This window comes from Pagrus pagrus (assembly GCF_965226575.1).
Source record: "Pagrus pagrus genome assembly, chromosome: 23".
In the NCBI taxonomy this organism is placed as follows: domain Eukaryota; kingdom Metazoa; phylum Chordata; class Actinopteri; order Spariformes; family Sparidae; genus Pagrus; species Pagrus pagrus.
Window position 1 is genome coordinate 16,128,003 of NC_140205.1, and position 20,595 is coordinate 16,148,597.

At 40.9% G+C, this 20,595-nt stretch overlaps 1 protein-coding gene across 1 annotated transcript in view; it reads right to left on the reverse strand.

Annotated features, from left to right (window-relative positions):
- Nucleotides 1-4,187: 4,187 nt before the first annotated feature.
- Nucleotides 4,188-20,595, reverse strand: part of LOC311252830 (monocarboxylate transporter 2) — a 29,480-nt gene continuing 13,072 nt past the window's right edge. Inside the window, exons 3-5 of the mRNA XM_084346381.1 lie at nt 12,485-12,628; nt 10,262-11,065; nt 4,188-9,985 (exon numbers count right to left, since the gene is read on the reverse strand). Of these exons, the coding sequence (XP_084202507.1) occupies nt 9,705-9,985; nt 10,262-11,065; nt 12,485-12,628 (1,229 nt within the window). The 3' untranslated portion in view covers nt 4,188-9,704. The remainder of the gene's footprint in view (nt 9,986-10,261; nt 11,066-12,484; nt 12,629-20,595) is intronic.

A 20,595-nucleotide genomic window follows, 5' to 3' on the forward strand; every position in this document is an offset into this window, starting at 1 on the left:
TGTAGGACTAGAGGCAGAAAATGTTGGCTTTGTACATGCTAGTTTATCATCAACCTCTGATATGATGGATGCTCCTCAGTTATGGCTGACACAAAGAATTCAAAAACACTTATTTTGGTACCAATCCCCTCATCCGATGAGAAGAGAGAGGACAAAGTTGGGATGTACAGGACAAAAGAAACTCAAGTTTTATATATTTCAATATGTAGCAGGTCAAAAATACGTCAAGATACAAGTCAGGCAACGTTTGAAACAAACTAATCCAAACCATGTGTAAATGTAAACTTATCTATAGCGGTTCTGAATGGCTGTGGTCGAGGATGAGCCTTCCAGAAAATGAGCTAACATTATCAACAGAGTGTGAAGAAACATCAGTGTTGACATTATGTCAAAGACGTCTATGTACTGTGTTGCAGAGATGTCTACTGCATAATTAACTCAAAAATGTCAATAAATTAAATACTCTTACATCTGTTTCCCTCACTACGCAGAAAAACACAACAATACACCTGCTGCATCCTGTCACACCTGAAGTTATACAATAGTCCTGGTTAGAGCCGCTGTAAATCGCCTCCATACTGTATCCCCTGCCTTCAAACTGACCTCCTGAGCCATGAGCTCGAATGGTAGCTCGCTACAGCCAAGGATAGCTAGCAAAGCACAGCAGTTGTCTGTACTCGCTGCCCCATGTATTTTTGGAGCTACCTTCGAATTCTGGCCATATTCTACAACTTGTACCTTTAAGACAGTATCCCTTAGATGGCTTTCGAGGTGTTGCACGCATTTGTACGAAGCAAAAGTGGTGGGAGTAGCTCTGCACATTATTAAAAACTAGAGCTGAAAATAAGTTTTGATCCTGCTGACTTTCCCACCTCCGCACGCCGAGCCAATTCCTGTGTGAGTTGAGCATGTTTGTCAGATCGGATTCTGACAAGTTACAAAACCTGTCCGATGCTTGTTCCATTCCAAAGTTGGAAAGATGCTGTTAGACGATCTGACGCGTACCTGGAGCGAATTGAGGACTTTAACTCAACAATACTTGGACATTAGATCTTAGTTAAATCAATAGTATCAAAAGTACAGCACATACGGAGGCAGCTGAGGTTGAGTTGAGGCCTCTACACCTGTATGAATATGATTGGATGTGAGTGAGATGATTGTGAAGCATGAATGAAATAGTTGATGCCAATCAGCTAATTAAAGATTGAAAACTTCAATATTCTGCCTGAAGTAATACTTTCCCAGAATTAGAAAAAATACTCATTTTTCATGTGTAATTCCTGGAATACATGTCCACTAATGCATTTGCAGTACCTCAAAAGTACACAGTAAATGAGTGAGTGTTCATGCGTTCATATTCAAGTCTATTCGTACATAAATCATGAAAAACAATAAAAATGTATAAACATCAAATACAATCAGTATTTGTATTTTGTTGCTGCTCCCATCTAAATACACCACTACAGTAAATTAAGTATGGATATATTTCAAGCTGCCAGACCTCCAATATGAAAACAAATGAACGTTCATGTTTATGCAGCCTGTGTAAAAAGAGAAAGAGCGAGGAGAGGAAATCAGAGGAACGGGAGCGATTGGAAGCAGGTAGATGTGAGGCAATTACCAGCTCAACACCACATCAAAAGAATGGTAACATCTCCGCTGGGACGCCTGCATCCCCTCAGTATTTAACCTATTATCACAGCATTGTTAGTGAAGTGCGGTTGGCCTGTTTGCCAGTGTGACAGCTAATTGCCAACCGCCAGAACTCAAAGGCAGTCGACCTGAAACCAGGCAGCTTTACAGGGAATAGAGTTTGACACTGTTTTGAAGGTCAACTTCTTCTGCATTCAAACCCCAACAGGTCCACCCCCCCTGGGTCTTGCTGAAACACCTATCACAGGGAGACTGGAGAGGCTTATTGTTCTCTCCTCTCCTGTTGACCCTTACCGCCCCATTAAAATCTAGCCCGAAACTCTGCCTGAGGGTCTCCAGCCATCATCGGCACGCGCAGCTCTGCCAGAGCGCTGCATACTAATGAGACAAGGGCGAGGGGGGGGTTGGAGTGGTGGTGGTGGTGGTGGTGGTGGGATCTGGGTTTTGCATCTTTAAAATGTGGGTGGGGATTGGTTACCAGGCAGAATTAATGACAGGCTTGATTATTAGTGGGTTTGATGCAGGAGGAGAGCAGGAGGAGTTGCACTTTGAGTGTAATGAGAGCTGCCGGGTCCATCCAGGTGATCTCGTGTGCAGACTGTTAATGGAAATACACACACTGAATTTATTATTCATTGTGCTGACTCGCTAAAGGATTATTACATCCACCTTGGAAGTTGTGTTTTCACCTTTGTTTGTCTCTCTGTCAGCAGGATGTCAGAGACATGGTGATGAAGTTAGCCTGGGCAACAATGTCTGGTTGTACACACAGTCCATAGTGTATTAAACACAGTCCATAGTGTATTACACACAGTCCATGGTGTATTAAACACAGTCCATAGTATATTACACACAGTCCATGGTGTATTAAACACAGTCCATAGTGTATTACACAGTGTATTTATTTGCCCTTTTACATTTTTTTCTGTGGCCATAGTGTCTCTGGGATTTATGGAATGCAATAGTTTTTATTATTTATATTGTTTATATTGTTTCTACTGCTTTTTTACTTATATTTCTATATTTTTTTTTTTACTTATTTATTACTACTGTTTTAATGGATTCTCTCTAATTTTGCTATCCCCATTGCGGCTGTAATACTGCAATAAAGGATTATCTTATCTTATCTTAAAAATGTAAACGTTAAATTCACACTTAATTAAAGCCACTGAGTGTAGAGTCTGAAAATGTCCAACTTTGGTGCCACCCTGTGGTCCTATACAAAAAAGGCAACTGGCAATACACAATGGAAAACAAATTATCCAAAATTTATACATTCTAACATATTGTGGCTTTGATCATCTTGATTGTAATGAAATAAACCTACTTTAAAGCTGCACAAATTTGAATGTTTGTCTCAGCAGCAGCTCTAATGACTAGGTTTAATGATAAAGGGTGTCCTTGTTGTGACGAACCCACAGAAAGTTACCACCATTTAACCCTGACCCACCTCTGCACTTCTTAGATCTAAACATCAGTGTCATTTCCAGACACAGTAGGCAGATGTTTTCAGCGACAACGTTCTGACTAACCCGCTGTAGATCAGCACCAAACAACACAAAGACTTTGGCTCAATCCCATTTCTAATTTTTGCCCTAACCCTCATTTTTAGTGCCATCGTGCCCGAGAACAGAGTTACAAGGGGTAGTGGTTGAAATCTCCCCCTATGCAACCGACACAACCAGACATTTCCAACATGGCGTCCTTAGCTGTGGTGATTTCTCTTGCGTTACTATGGCAATTGTGGTATTACCTAATACCATTTCACACTGTCAGTAGTCATCAAATAAAAAAGAACACTGCTTCATCACCTGGCCACTGGAGATGCTTTATAGGTTACCAACTCATGCTCCTACACTGCCAGTCTGCACTGATACTAGACGAGCTGTACCAAGTGCAGCGACTTTTCGGCTGGACTTGAGTTAAATTTCCGGTGTTATATATGTGCCATCTTGAAAGTGTGCATGACAGTCAAAATGTCACGCACAAATAAGCAGTAAAAATGTAACATTAGATAGCTAGCTAGTTAGCTACCAGTGTAAAACCAAGAGTCAGTTCTTTTAACTTACTAATGCAGTGAAGTAACATAATGTCAGTTAGGTAACACAGGTATGTTGTAATGTTGTGATTTTAATCCAAACCACAATGTTTTCCTAAACCTAACCAATTATTTGTATTGCCTAAACCTAACCAAGTAGTTTTCTTGCCTACAGTCAACCAAAAAAACTTTTTTTTGCCTAAACCTAACCAAACTGCGACCGTACGACATTTGTCGCTGGAAAACTGCAACGGTAGCGTTGTTAAGGTATGAGGATGTGTTGGATAATATGGGATCACTGATATATGTGCCCATTTTGTCCTTTAATCGAAGATAATTTATATAGTAATCGTGTCACCTAGATCATTGTAGGAACAACCATACTTCATTTGAGCATTTTACTCATTTAATTTCACACATATTTGCACAGAATTATCATGTTGGCTCACATCTCACTGGAAGGATAAAATGATAAACAGACTCATGTTGCTTATTTGGATATATTCTTTATTCTGCTACTGTGAGAGGTGATAACATTCCATTAGAGTTACAAAAACATAAATCAGTTTTCTATACCCGTGTGGTGCCTCCTCACTCTGACATGACGTCTGCAGAGGTAGTGAAAAGACTGAAAATCTGAAACATAATGCCATACAGTAGGTTTACCCTGATGAGAAAGCACACAGTGCGTCTGCTACTGGAAGGACATAATGGACTGAGTTCACTGCTGAGACAAACTACAGTACTGAGGTCCAAACGTGTGAACACAACCGTCCTCAGAGGTGTTCGTACACAAATAATTGCATCCTTCAATATGGGTACAAAGCCCCATAAACACAATATATAGCAAATATTGTTAAAGACAAAATCGTGTATAAATATTTAGACAATGTCTTGTGTTACTGCTTATTTGTTCATACGTGTTAAGACGAAGACAGACGTGAATTTTTGATGAGAATCTACGCGAGGAAAAAGAAATGAAAGACTGCAATGATTTGTAAACATACAAACAGTAGGAGCAAAGATAGAAATTGAACCTAAACGTCCCATAGGTTTGAGCAACACAAAATCATTTTCCTGTGTTCACAGAAAACATTGTTAATGGTCAGTATAGCACAATAAGGCACAGTTAGCTTAACAGCCAGAGTCCTTCAGCCTTCCAGTAGCAAACCACCTTGTATACAATCAACACCCACACATGCTGATCTTCTGATTACACCAATATGAAAATGAAACAAAAAACAAAAATGGAAGTTTGTTCAAGAAGTTGCGAGATTTAGTTCTGCAGATTGGAATTTTTGTTAAGTTATAAAACACCTTGAGGCAGATGGAGGCGGAAATGATCCGGAAGTCACAGAGATTTGCTTATTTCAAAATTGAGGGTTTTTTTAAATGGAGTTTTGAATGTAAAATTTTTAAGACAAATTATACACTTTAAATATTCTGAGACAAATACAAAAAAAGGGTACATTCATGCCCAGAGCACATAATTCAGAGCCAAAACAAACTAAAAAACAAACTCAGAATCACATAATTATGTTATTAAGATTAATTTTGCTTGTGGCTAGACACCACTTATTCCATTTTATTTGGAAAAACAAAAACTAGAGTTTCTCGACTCGGTCCTGTAGTGATTAATTCACCTCGTTTCTGCCTCGTGATTGAAACATTATGAATGTCTCAAACTCCAATCTGCTGACCTTACTACGAGCTAAACACTGTGTTAGCATCAGCTGCTAGTGGCATCTCTTCCAGTCTCCTATCATCTTTGAAGCCTTTACATTGTGCATAACGACTCCACACAACAGGGGGGAAAACACTACACAGCAGCTAATACAGCAAAGTTTCAGTCAAGTGCTCATTTCCTAAAGTGAACAAAAGTTACTGTGCGCTTACAGAAATAATACAACAGGGATGAAAGCATTTAACATCCATTTTAAATTTAAACTCTCTGCTAAATTTGGTCTTAAGACAAAAACTCATAATAAACCTCAGTTTCTAAATATAATGTACACACCAAGAAAAGAAAGAAAGACAAAGTATAATCGATAAGGCTATCGGTGCACGTCAGATTCAATCAATTATCTCTATCCGGATTACATTATTATAACTTATTACTTTAGAATAAACACTATGAACCAAAATACATAGAAAAGTATTGCTTGAATTTGAACAAATAACGTGTTTTCTTGCAGTCCAGTAAGGAGAATACCATCACAGAACACTTCAAGCGTTGTTATTTACTTACGTCTTGACTCGCCTCCATATCAGCAGAGAACCGTGTTGACCTCTACACCAGCAGCTCCCTCAAATCCAACAATATTTACTTACAAGCTCTTATCATAGATGTATTATAGCAAGTATGTGATTTTCAGTTCTCAGATTTCGACACTGGACACAGTTTAAATCTTTCACAGTATTCCACAAGAATACAGCAATTATAGAGAAGAAAAATATGTATAAAATATTAGACTATATTTTTTTCAGTTGTAATTTATTCTTTAATTATCTCAGATTCCTCCTCTGATCACCAGGTTGGGGAGCTGCTGCACACTTTCAGCACTATGGCTGTTATTTCTGCTCCATGTGCAAGAAGAACCAGCTATTTTTAACGATTGAAGAGAACATGGAGGGTCGGTCACAAACTCTGCATGTATGGGAAACATTTAAAAACAAAGAAATTCCAATGGTACTCCCCTCGGGTCCATCAAACCATTACAAGGTTGTTCTATTTGTATACTTTAACATACAAATACAAAGAGAGTGTATTCATTCTAACAAAACCTCCACCAAAAAAAACAAAACAAAAGGAAATGTTCTGACATCACTCATGAAAAAATAAACCTTGCTTGGTCATTTCAAAAACTAATGAATGAGAATGAGTGTGTTCTCCTGTTTGAAAGAGACGCTTGGCTCTCTTTACCTTTTGGTCTGGGTGGTTTGAAACCAGCAGGGGGCAGTGTTATTTGGTAGAAAGTGATTGTACAACAGTCTGTCATTGAGTGTCATCATGCACAATGGACAGAGTCATGTATGAATTCAGCAAACGAAGGTAGTCCCTCTTTCTATTAATTGAGTGCAAGCAGGATAAGCTAACATTCAGAAGGTTACTCATTATCAAAAGTATAGACAGGGTACAGACACGGCAATACAAAAATACTGTCTAATATCGGCATGAAATGCTGGTGAGCTAAATGCATGATGGGAGACTGAATCTGAAGAGCTAAGCTATCAATCAAACTCTTTATCCAAATGAAAAAAAGAACAAGACTGGCTCATCTCAAAATGGCCCAAAAGCGAGCTTAAAGAAGTCGAGTGTTGTGAAAAGAAGTGCGCACATCTGTCAAAAATGATCTTGTGTTCAATAAATGGCAGAGCAGATATTCTCAACAATGATCCACTGACACCCTCAGAGCTCATCCAGACCAACACAACAACGGCTGGCTCTCCTCTGATTTCACAATAAACCAGAAAAGGCTTCACAGTAACGCAGCGTTTGGTCGTAATGAGCCTCGGGTGGAGACGGTACATGATCGAGAGCCGCGGCTACACAGCTGGACATCCATTTTCATGATAATACACATTCAGCTATGGACAATAACATGATTCGGTGTTCGTGACTGCTTTGAAAAACGTGTTATTAAAATGCATTTGGCTTTTGTTAGGACATCTGATCTGAGGTTTTGGTCAGCGTTTGAGACGAGAGGTGATCGACAGCACAGCAGGGTGACATTTACAAAAACACACACATGGAATGGATAGATTTTTGAACAACACTGACACTTAGAGCAACATTTAGACTGTTACATGATATGTTCAACCAGCGCGTTAGTTTGCACACGATACGAACGGTAGCCTTGATAGCATTCAGTTATTATTAGTAGCTTTCCTTTAGATGTTTGAACAAACCGCTGTGAATGTTAGTGAATTAGATGATGGATAGACGGCACACGAAGACATTGGTTACTCTCGTAAGCTTTAACACCTCAACACAGACATGTTAGCAGACAAATGGAGCAGATTCAACCGATTTCTCGAGTTAATCACAGCGGAAAAGTGGATCACATATATCACAAAGGTTTATCAGCTTCTTATAATACTATCAAGTATTCACTGTACGACTCCCCTGCAGTCATTACATTACATTTAAGGCAGTGTATCATAGAATGGACTCACACTGACCACAAGACATACATCCTGCTGTATGCCTGCATTGAAATATGAGATTATATTGCTCATGGGCTCCATGTGTAGAAAAAAAACCACTATTATGCAGATGGTTTTTGGTCATTAATACCCTTTTTAAGGCCCACAGAGGAAATTACATTCAACCATAATTAAATTCATTGAATTGCAGCAATTTCATAAAGATGTTGAGGGTGAAGTATGGCCATTTCTCTTTTTAGTGCAGCATATATGAGTGCAATACCGAACAAAAGACGACCTACAGGAAGCATTTTGACTTGAAAGTATTAGAGTGGGACATTTGTGCAGGTTTTACTGCACAACATTACAGTGCTCAGGCGGGCAGCATAATACACTCGGACCAGCGTCACCAGCTGCGAACACATCTGTTCGTTATTTATGGAGGTGGGGATTTTAGGGCACCCGGTTGCCATATTAAACACAGTGCAATTAGGATTTTGCGCTCTTGCTTGACACATATCACCAGATGGATCGAGCGTCTCCGGTGCACTGGGATTGCTAACGCTGCGTTCACAGTGCGAGGAACACAATCAACAAGTCCTACAGAGAGCTGACTAACCGGGGAAAACCAGCCAAACTTTTCAGGCTTTTTAGGCTCAACAGATGCCACATTTCAGCTCCTCTTTCATTTCCCTTTTGATATGACTTCACTGAAATTAGCATAAAATGAGAGCCTTTCAAATCTGCCCTGTTCTCCACAACTTAGATGTGAGAGAATACAAGAAAAGACATCTTAAAAGGACGAAGCCTGGAGAACGGGTGCATTCATCGTCACAGGGGAAAAAATTGTTTCACTGTTAGGTTTCAGTGCTACAATACTTTTGATCTGACTGCACAGGTGGTACATTCAGAGCCCCTAACTGCCCACAATGTGCCAAAAATGAAACTCTGAGTTGCTCGTGGTGTGAACACACAGTTAGGAATCAGCGTTATTCAAAAAGTCTCCGAAGTACAGACAGTTGCTGTTGTTAGAATAAAACCAGTGACCTTACACTAACAGAAAGGTGTGTTTCTAACCACCAAGAAATTCTTTCATTGCTTCATTGTGTTATGAAGATGACAGCTTTCATTTTCAGTTTGCTGGTGCTGTTGGAAAAGTGACAACACGCCGACGCTGCATTCACGTCATATCGGAAGACACAGTGGGAAAAAACGGAATGATGCTCGTTGGTACAGTTTGGAATATTTTAACGTGTTGAAGCTAAATTCAACCATAAACAAACTGCGGCAGGTAATACTTTTATCTGGAGTGGTGCTGATTGTCTGACTAAATGCACCTAATTTACTTATCAACATAGCATTTGCTGCTATGTTAGCATCTCAGTTGACTGAGTTTACGATACGTACTACAGTCCCACATCCTGATTGTGACTGCCACCAGGTATCTTGAAAATACTTCCCCCTCTGTCCCAGTTGCAGTCTTGTATTTACAGTAAATCCGATATGAGGTGAACGTGGCGAAAAACTAAAGAAAGTTAGTAGTACACTGTTTCCCATTTTCCATTACATTTTCTGACTTTTGAGCCTCTTCACATGCATACGGTATCTTACATTATTTTCTCTCTGGTTTATATATCTCTGTTAGTCACATCTGATGCTCTTTGACATACAGACATGATTCCTCACAGCTTCCTACAACACAGTTGTTGCTTTGGCAGTTAGTTTCAGACGAGTGCAGAGGACCCAGAATAGAGCCTGGTGGAACACCGAGAGGCACCTCTTGGCTTGGAGCTCAGTTTGATCGTAGTGGAGGGTGTTGTGAGGTTGCCACGGAGGTGAAGGTGAGCTATTGGCAGTGCAGACCGATCTAGATGTTGGTTTCCCGCTGCATTGGTTCCTCATCTTTGTGATTTTTGTCAACCAGCTCCTCAGACGCCTGGGCTTCCCCATCAGCCTCCTTCTTGTCCTGAACTGGGTCTGGATCTTCTGTCTCAGTAGGTTTGTACATCGCTGCATGCTTACGCTCACGCTCCAAGAGCCTGTAGTTGATGAAGTTCCCGATGAAGAGCCAAATACTTGCCAAGATTACAATCGCTCCACAGCAAAAATACATGTACTTGTAGTTTTTTGTGATATCAACCAGTTTCCCTGCAAAAGAGCACAAGGTTTGTTTTTTTTAATTAAAAGTATCTGCACAGTTCTAAATTTGCCAAGTGTAAATGAGATTCAGTTTACAGAAAACATGTTACAATTTACCAGTACCAGGCGCCAGTAAAAACCACTGTACCTTTATAGAGTGGGTGACTTAATAATGTTGTGAGTTTCTAATAGCCAGAAGTGCAAAGATTTCTTGACAGTGCAGGCAGTTAAAACCATACATACATGTAAGAGAATGAAATTTGCTGTCAGAATGACAACTCATACCTGCTAGAGGTGGCCCAAGGAGGACCGGGCAGCACTCCACAATGGTGGTGAGTCCCACAGCACTAGAGAACCTCTGAGGCCCGACCAGGTCCATCAGTGTTTCAAACAGTACTGAGCTGACCATGCCAAAGGCAAAGCCGAAGAATACTGCATACACCACCAGACCCCTGTAGCTGTCCACCAGTGGGCAGAGGATGTGGCACACCCCATTGTACAGCACAGCAAAGCTAAAGAAGTACTGGATTTTGGGCCTGACCCAGCGCGAGTTGGCCAGAAGCCCCATGGAGGGCCTGGCAAACATGTCGACAAAAGCCAGAATTGAGAGCAGGAAGGCAGCAGAGTACTCATCCACACCCATGTCCTTAGCGTAGGCTGCAAGGAAGACGATAGGTGCGAAGAAGCCCAGGAACATGATGACGTTTCCTGACAGGTAGATGAGGAAGCCACGATGCTTGAAGAGTGTCAGGTCCAGGTACTTGTTGACTATCTCCCAGGCAGTGCGCTTCTCTTTTGTTGTGGTGGCGATGACGGCTAACTCTTCGTCCTTCTTGAGCTTGCTGGGTGGTGGTCCCAGAGGTCTCATGAGGGAGCCAGCCACACAGCAGTTCAAGAGCAGGCCGCCCAGGATCAGGAAACTGCCTCTCCAGCCAAAATGATTGAAGAGGTACTGGTTGAGAGGAGCCAGGGTGCTGAGGAACACCGGACTGCCTGCCATCGCCAGCCCGTTAGCAATGGGACGCTTCTTCGCGAAGTATTTGCCTATCATCGTCAGCGCTGGCTGCAGGTTGAAGGCTAGTCCAAGTCCTATGAAAAAAGATTGACAGAGGTACATTAAGACTTGTAACGGTCATGCTATAACTGCTAGTGCTAGCGCCATGGCTCTAAGGAATGTTAAATACTTTTGGTTTTTCACCAAATAGACCACATTCACATGGCAGCCATTTTCCTCTTACATGGCTCTTCTCAGGGTGGGAAGCTTCAATGTTGGTATAATGTTATGCTGCTGTGTTCCAGGCTGTAGGTCGTACAACCACGCCACATTTCATGGTAAAAAAAACACATCTGATAAGCTGATAACTAAAGTTAGCATTCAACCACTTCCTAGCTAACATTAGCATCAGTGCGTTTAACTTCCAGGCTTGAAAAAATGTGTCCTAGATGTGCGTCGATGTTTTAGATTCAATTACACCTTTCTTATCGTATCATGTAACACTATCAAACAGTAATGTTAGCTAGGGGGTGGTTGAATGCTAACGTTAGCTGTTATCTAACAGAAGTTAAAGGTTATCGAATATGTTGTTTTACTTTGAAATGTGGCCCTATGTCCCTCCACATATTCATTATCCATCATCTGCTAATCAGGAAGCGGTGAAATGATAGCAGTTTGGAAGAATTTGTACGTTTACACAACTTGCAACCTTGAACACAACTATAAGACACTTGAGCTTCCCACCACGAGTGTGACGTCAGAGGAAAATTGCAGCTATGTGAATATGGTCTATACCCACAAAACTAATTATGTTCCCATCAGCCTTAGCTGTACCTAGTGTTCAAGGCTAATTAGCAAATGTTGAAAACCAAGATGTTGAAAAAGAAGCATGGCTGTCTCATATGAGTAAATCTGAGTGTATATTATCGATAATGTTACACATTTTCCAGTAACATTTCACTTCAAGTGAAATGCCATAAAAGCCATTTCCATTAGGCGATACCATTTATATTATTATAATTATTATTATTGTATTTAATGACCTCCTCTAACATAAAATCACAGAGAGCTTTCCACAGTATGGCCTATTAAAGAGCCTTGGTGCAGAACAAGACACATTTCTTGGTTTGCTCTCTACATGTGGGTATTGATTATTAAATGGTCGATCCATGTCATTTCATGTGGATTTTAATGGGCCATGGATTGATAGTTATACTGTAGCTACAGCAATTCTCTGAAGAGATTTAATAACGGCAGATGAAGGAAGATATCAGCTCTCATGATGCAGCTAAATTATTTATTTGTATACATTTGTCAACCCTAGCATATAGAGTTATGTTAAAACAGAGCATAAAAAAATAAAAATTAAAAATGAAAGCACAAACCAAAATTGATTGAATAAACAAAGCAAATGCTCTCCCCACAACAACAGTTTTATTTTTAACCCGCTACTTAGAAGGAGAGGCTTATCTAATTAACTCTAAATGGACTTGAGTGGATTTAAATGGACTTACCACCGATAACCCCTATGCAGAGGTAAAGCTGCACCACACTGTTGCAGAAGGAAGCTAAGACCATACCAGTGGCACAGAGGCAGCCCCCCATCATGACGATGGGCCTGCAGCCGTACGTGTTGACCAGTATGCTGCTGATGGGACCTGGAACAAAGAGAAAACATTACATAAACACACATGTTGGATGTTTACAGTAGCAAGGATCACTGAAAGAGAACGCATAATGATTTAATCTGGTTAGTGCTGCATGCTAGCAGGAGACCAACTTCTATTTATAGCAGCAACAGGGCTGTTTTAATTTTTAAAGATGGCCCCCATCACCTCGTGTCAAATCAGTTTAAGAGAGGTAACTGACGGTGTGCAGAAAGGGCTCAATTTATATTCTATACAATGTTTAATACACAGTCTCTATGTCGGGAAAAGATGTATCAGGTAATATTTTATTCTCCTGCTTGTGCTTTCAGTGGCACAATGCAAAGCAGAACAGCAACACATCGTATTCACAAGCCACTAAAAGCGAATGACAAAGCACTCTCCTTTTTCTGGCATTTGCTGAGTAGTGTTTATATTTAGCTGTGCCAGAGATGTTCCTGCCAATCTCTGTCACTGAGAGCCAGCAGCAAGTCTTAAATGTGGGTAATCAGACATAAATCCCCAGTTTTACCATGTTATTTGAATGACTTAATTAAAAAATGAAAACAAAGGTCGACCTACAATAATATTAATACCCAATCTGTCCATAGTACATGTCCATTAGGCCCTGCACAGCAACTTCCTGGTTCAGCTTTGATGGACTGTATTTCCAGTAACATAGCTGTGTGAGGCGAATGTGAAATGCAACTAATGAACAGCTGTGAATTGTTTGGAGAACATTAGCTGTGTTCATTCAGTTTCACTTTCAATGACTGATAAAAACAGGGGGTTATTTATTACCTCTTTAAAAGGTGCACTACGAAGAATTGGCCACCTGTCAAATTAAGACTGAAAACAACATAGGGGGCAGCATATCACCAGCATATAGTAATGGCTAACTGCTGCTAGCTGTAACTGATGTTAGCTAATCAGCTCAGCTAGCCATTGCACCTTTAATTATCAAATGTCTTAATCTTAACAATGAACCTGGTGTTTAAACTTGCATTCATTGATGTTTTTGGGCCACCTGGTGCACTACGATAGGTCTATATCATCACTTAGTAAAGCTGTTAGGCCAAGCATGTTTGCAAACGGTGACCAATCTAGAAAGCCAGTGGCACATAGCACCACTGGCCAATAATGTCCAATATTCGCTCTACTTGCAGAACCGGTTTGGTCTCCACCAGCTCCTGAGGGTAATATCTGGCTCTTTAGCAGCTAATGGTTACATTAGCTAGTTGCCAGCTCTGTCACTGGGCTGTGTAATCACATACACTGGGGGTCGTCAGAGGTTTTTTTTTGCTTTTTAAAGTTTAAAAAACAAAGTTGGTGACAATAAGCTGAAAGACTAAAGAAGAAAGATAATATTATCCATTAGTCCAGCTTAAAAATGTTAGCGTGAAATTTCAGTTGAGCCCACATTAAACGGGCTCTGTGGAACTTCTGTGTTGTTAGTTTATGTCAGCAGACTCCATTTCTAAACTTACTGTACGTTAGCTACTGTTGCTCTGTATCAGCGAGCGGAGAGAGACACTGAGACCAGGCACCCGAGAAGGTGCATGAAGTCACATCCTGTGGACTGTCAAAGGAAAATTGAGTCCTTCACAAAGAAAATCCACAGTCCAGCAGCTTTAAATAACTTGAACAAAGTGTCCACAGGCTTGTATAGGCAACAGAGAGAGACAGGGGTGGTCTCATCTTTCATGTCACGTTACAATCCGCCCACACATGGCCAATAAAAAAGTGAATAATACATGTAAATTGCTAGAAATTGTTACGTAGAGTCCCTTTATACCCAACCGCAGACTACATAATTGACAGACAGAGCATTTCCATTTAAATTACAATGATGAGGCAAGTTTCCCCTTTACAAATGTCTCGACACCTGTTCTCTCAGTTGTCTCTGTGAATGTTCAGTCGTCTGTCGAGGCGTATCATAACGACAGCTTAAGAAAATCTGATGTATAACTGGGGTGAAAAAGGTTGTTTTTATCCTTGGGATGCTCACTTTGTTTTGAATTTTTTAATTATGTCTCGGATCACTGAATTCTTAAGTAAAATAAGTTTTGTATTATCCTGCTGCTGCATTACTTTGTGTTCCATTGTTTACTTTTTTTTCTCCACTTCAGGTGTATAAGAGCGTTTAATCTGTTTTATATATCTCGGTACAAAACATCCCATGAATAATGTGGCTGCTCAAAGCAGTTTTTAGGAATCTGTGCATCTCATAATTGACACCTTCCCCTACCCCTTTGCTGAATTTTAAGTACAGGAGGTGGGAATTGAATAGGGAGAGAGAGAAGTAATGAAAGATGTATTTTTTGAAATAAAGCTCTCATTACCAGCCAGAAGATGTATCATATTTCTGCCAAGCCCAGTGCAATTTAAAAAGCCACAACGGGCGAGGAGTCATCTGACTTAATTTGCTCTGCATGAATCTTTTTCCGACCTTGAGGAAAGTTCCCCTCATTTGCATCCACAGCAGTGATCAGTATTCTCGGGGGCTCGGCCGAGATGAGGAAGCCCCTGAGCCTGCACATTACCTCCCTTGAAAAAGGCTTATCATCTCCTGGCCAGACGCGCCGTGGACTTCATTACACAGTGGACAAAACCCCAAACTAAATATAACCACCTAGATCCCGAAAGGGAGTGACACATATAGAAATGTGTCTAACAGTTTTTTTCCACGACCCTTTAATGTGAGCTGCAGCGAGGCGGCTGCTACAGTTCATGATGTGAGGATGCTGGCTATCCATCACACTTCAAATAGGATGAAGTCCACAGAAATGGAAGCAAACAACTTTTAAAAGCTGTTCGGCTGCGAGAGGACACAGACATGGTTCTCTTAAGTGAATGCGTCTGGCTGCCGACCCATTACATGGATATTTACAGGGGCATAATGGAGGGAAACCAGCCTAAAGCCGGTTTATTTAGGTGATAAAACTTTACACATATTTTCAGGTTGACATGAGGCTCTGACGCGAAGTCTAGAGCTGTATGAGCTATATTCCATCAAACTGACAGTTTTGACTTCATGTCACAGACCTCTATATACTTTGCTACAGTGATATCTACTGAAGTTAGCATGCTAACCAGCAACGTGTATATGACAGGTGGCCATTTCTTACATATTGCACTTTTAAGTCGGGCATAATGGCTGAAAGCACCTACTGGTTTTTCATCAAGGTGCTAAATTAAAATAAATGACACCAGGAACTAGTAGGATTATAAAAAGAAATTCCCTCAGCGCTTCTCTGAAACAAGTTTCTAGGTTGTTTTTTTTGTTTCCTCTTGGTTAATTACTTAACCAGTTCGCTCTACTTCTTACTCGGCATCCTTCCATCAACCCGTCTTTGGCTGACAGCGAACGTAACACGGATGTTTCCACGCTGCCTCGCCCAAGGTCAAGCCTGTCTCTCTGTGTATCTGGATTAGCGACACTGATCCAACACAGACACGCTGCTGCCTGCAGCTTAAACGCGTCATCACAGAGCGACGCAGGCTGCGCTGAGGGGATGAGCCAGGTGTCGCCTCACAGCTGTCTGATGTAATGCTATGAAGGATTGCACTGAAGTGCTGAAACATGCCCACACCTGTTCATTTACTAAGGACGGTTAATATGTCTACAATAGTGATTTCCCACGAACAGTTTACAGCTATGCATAATTCAGAAGACAGGGAACCTGCATTCCTCTGTCACAACAGTAAAAGTACATTATAATATATAGTTAAGTAATATTAACAGTGTTCTTCTCATTCTCTATCTCTTGTAGGAAAGGTGTTTGCCAATTGATTTGCATGGTTGGCAGTGCAACTGACTATGCAAATCCTCAGAGAGGGTAGGGTTATAATCCTACCAACATGTCTTATTGTTGGGAGCTTGTCCAGGTTCGCAGGTAACACAGAGTTCCAGTAAGAAGTCAGGGACATCAGGCTGAGTGATGACTGAGCTCAGAGTCTGGGGGGGATCAGTGAGTTCATAGCTCATAGATCACTGCAGCGCTTTATGAAAACATTTCCACATATCTAGTTGACATAGTGAGTTGATAAAGGCTTATGGCTTTCTATGGTGCCTTAGTGGCAGGCGTGTCACATCATAGCTGCGCAGCTGTGAGGTCTGGCTGCTGCTACTGATACTATCCATTATTGAGTTATTTATAAAACATTTTTCGGATTAACTGATCATTTGGTCTATCACATTTCAACAAAGAAAACTGAAGTGCAAAACATCCCAAAGTAGTCCAACCAGTCTGTTTGGCAAAGTCATGCGAGATTGTACCTAGGTGCAACGTTGCTTCAGGCTAAATGCCAACGTCAGCCTGCAAATATGATCACAATGACAATTAACGCGGTGGTTATTAATGGGTATATTGTTTGTCATTGCTGTCATGTGTTAGCATGCTCGCACAAAGCACAAATAAAGCTGAGGGGAATGTCATGAGTTTTACAGATATGAAGTTATAAAGAAAAGCGTCGAAGTTGAGATCTAACGTGATGATGACATGGAGTTAGGCTCTAAACTGAAGGATTGGGAAAAAGGGACGGCTTCTGTAGAGAATAAAATGGGAGGATGACTGAAGTCAGAAGGACGGATCAAGATAATCAATAAAACAGTTCAGGGATATTGAAGTGTAGGGTAAAGTGGTGGACCGAGCGACCAACAGTGAACATGTATTGATACTGTGCGAGCCATTTGCCATGTACAATATTGACATTTCTACAAAACATGTCGCATCACATTCACATTCCATGTTTATGATTAAAAGCCTCTGCTAAATTATTAGCTAAATATTAATGGAGAGGGGGTGGGATTAAATAAAGTCACACTTCTTCCCACTCCTTTTCGAACATGTAATTAGAACTGACTGTATCTTATACACTATTGTTGGTTTGTTTATGGTGATCGGCATCAGTCGATACGGCTTCCAGCAATCGGTGATCGGCCCCAAAAATCCTGATCGAGCACCCTCAGACAATACCAACTGGTGACTGGGTTGGACTTATTCTTGACAGGCAAAACATTAACTTTTGTATTGTAGTGAAAACCTCGCATCTCTTATTATTTTCATTTCATTCTTAAAATTAAAGCTCACACACTGATCTCACCTCTTCGGCCAACTTGCTTCTTATTTTAATTTGTTAAGTTCGACAGTTTGGAGTCACGAGCACTGAACAGTGGTGATAACACAACCGTTAATATCTCTGAATGTCTGAGGCGTTTGCTCATTATTAGGTAGCTTCACAGTAATGACCGAGCTGTGCACACACACACACGCACACACACACGGCGGTGGGAAATTAGAAAGGTGTTAAACATTCAAACAATGATTGCTTCTTCAACGTAAGAGGCAGAACAAGAGAGCAGCTGTTTAATGAATAGCTGATGAATGCAATCAATATGAATGAATGAGCAACAAGCGCCGATCGCTTAGTAACCGCGCATATTGACGACATCAGCACATGATAACGACATGCAGTCGTCGTAAGGCTGAGGCAGCAGTGGGAGATCGGTGAGAACTGCGACAGCTGACACACAATTAATGGAAAATGCTGCTCTCTTAGTGAAGTCAGAGGTGAGATGAAATATTTGTTCCGTCTCCAAAACAGAATATTTTTGATTCGCTCCTGTATTGCTCGTTGCCCGTTCTGATGTCATCATCATGATGGGCAAACTTTCTTGTTGGTCGACAAAATGATCCATTAATACTAAGAAAAACACACCTGTTTGTAGATGAAATAGTGGAAACAATAACACATAACAAACATTTTTGGAAAGGTTCCCTAATGTAGTTACCAAAATATGTACCGAGTGAGCCATTGTACGGTGAGATGAACCAGACCAGGGTCCTTTACAAAGAAATCAACAGTCCAGCAGCATTAAACAACTTAGACAAACGGTCCACAGGCTTGTAAAGGCAACCGAGAGACACGGGGAAGGTCACTTTACAATCTGCTCACATATGGCCAATAAAGAAGTGATTAAAACATGTAAATCGCTACAAACTGTTATGTAGTGCTCCTTTAAAGATGAGGTAGGCGATTCTAGAGAAAGATATTTGATTGTCTAGTTCCCAGATCTTTGGGTCGGTGATGCTTTTGGTGTGAACTGTGTAAAGTTTTTAAGCTCAATAAATAGATAAGATTTGCAGCATGGAAACCTTCAAGGACACTGGACCAGCACCAGTTTATTTCTAATGAAAACCCTGTTGTACGTACGTAGGAAGGTATCTGTTTATACAGGTGATTCTGGAACAAGGCCCAATATCTGTTAATGACCTTACACGTAGTCTTTGGCATTTATCTGCTGACATTTCTTGCTACTTATCGGTCAAAACATGCTGATACCAGCATATCTTAAACTAGATAATAACGGCTTTAATGGAATGGATTTATTCACCAGCGTCTGCTGCTGTTTTTCATGTGAACAATACAACACCTAACTAAAATCCTTAAATATGAGGCAATATTATTCTTCACCTTCTGCGAAATCATTGTATTAAAAATCTTCAGTTATAATAAGTGAGTCTGATCTAAACCTTCGCTGAATCTGTTTCTGTTCTTGGGGGAAGCTGCGCTGTGCGACACAGGAAATGAGCTTTCCAGGCCTACTGTTGACCGGTGCAGATGGTGACAACAGCAGTAGATCGAGTGACAGGAGGATTACAGCGTGGACAGATGGCAGCCGTGGCACTGCCAAGCAGAAGGCTGCAGGGCCGGAGCCAAAGTGGAGAACTACAGCAGGTGATCGCAGCAATATGGTGGAGAAAAACGACCTGCTGGAAACATATTCTGACCCTTCAAACCCTTCATTCAACAAGCAGTGGAAGACCATGTGGAGCACTGTATCGCTGTTTCAAGATTTGCCTTCCTATCTTAAATTAGTGTTTGAGCTCCTTGGTATTATTTTATTTATGTAAGTATGCAGCAGAACAAATCATTCAAAATCCCCATTTCAATTTATACGTGCTTATTTTCTTCTATTGGAAATTTATATATTTCTGAATTTGCTGCTTTGGCTTGTCATCATAACATGGTGCCTTTCTGGTTATCTGGAGGCTCAGCATGTGACACTGTGCCTGCATCCCATGAGCTCAAATCCAGGTCATGATCTGATGACACAACCCACTTCAGTCTCTATCCTGTTAATTCTTTCTGCATCTTTTTTACGCAGTAAAAACCCAAAACACGTGAATCCAGCACCACAGGACCAAACTCTTGCATGAGTCTGAATCCAGTGTGCGTCATCATACTTTCTGGCCCCTCTGAACGTAGCGTCTGCTGAGAAAACTACGCGCCGCCTCCTTCAAACAAAGGTGATCCAACGTGTGACAAAACGAAATCTGTAAGAGATTCCCCTGAAAGCAGGTTAATATGGCGAGTTGGAGGATCATGGTTATAATAGATGAACTGGATTAGAGCTCCTTTGTCCTACTGGGCTGATCAATCGCTATCATACATAATTAAAGCTGCATTAGCCACCTTAACAATTTCGAATAAGCCGATTTCCTGTTTGCAGACTAGACAAACAAGAACTGAAATGAAAGTATGTATCCTTTGTGTCTGTTTCGACTTGTTGTGTACTAAAGAAGACAGCTAAATTCATTTTCTACAATAACAGTGCCGTCTATGTTAGTGTTCTAAGGTTATTTGATCGCATTATCCGTATGGACGGGCGCTACAATTTGATTACGTCAACGGCCACAGAGAAAGTTAACCAGCCTGGGAACCGATGTTTTGAGGCGATGCTTACAGACTCATCTTTGTTTTGTGTAGTCGAGATTTAAGGCTGAGGATGTGTTGAGGATACAGAAATAAGTGGTTGCTGTGGGTTTTGGTTGTACGGTCATTAGCCGTCACCACGCTGGAGCCATGAAAGCAAGACAGCTACCAGCCAGCTAGACCCCTGTTATGTATAGTGTTGAATGTCCTTATAAAGACAGATGACATGACAGCAAAGCCAAAACGTTTTGATTCCCCCT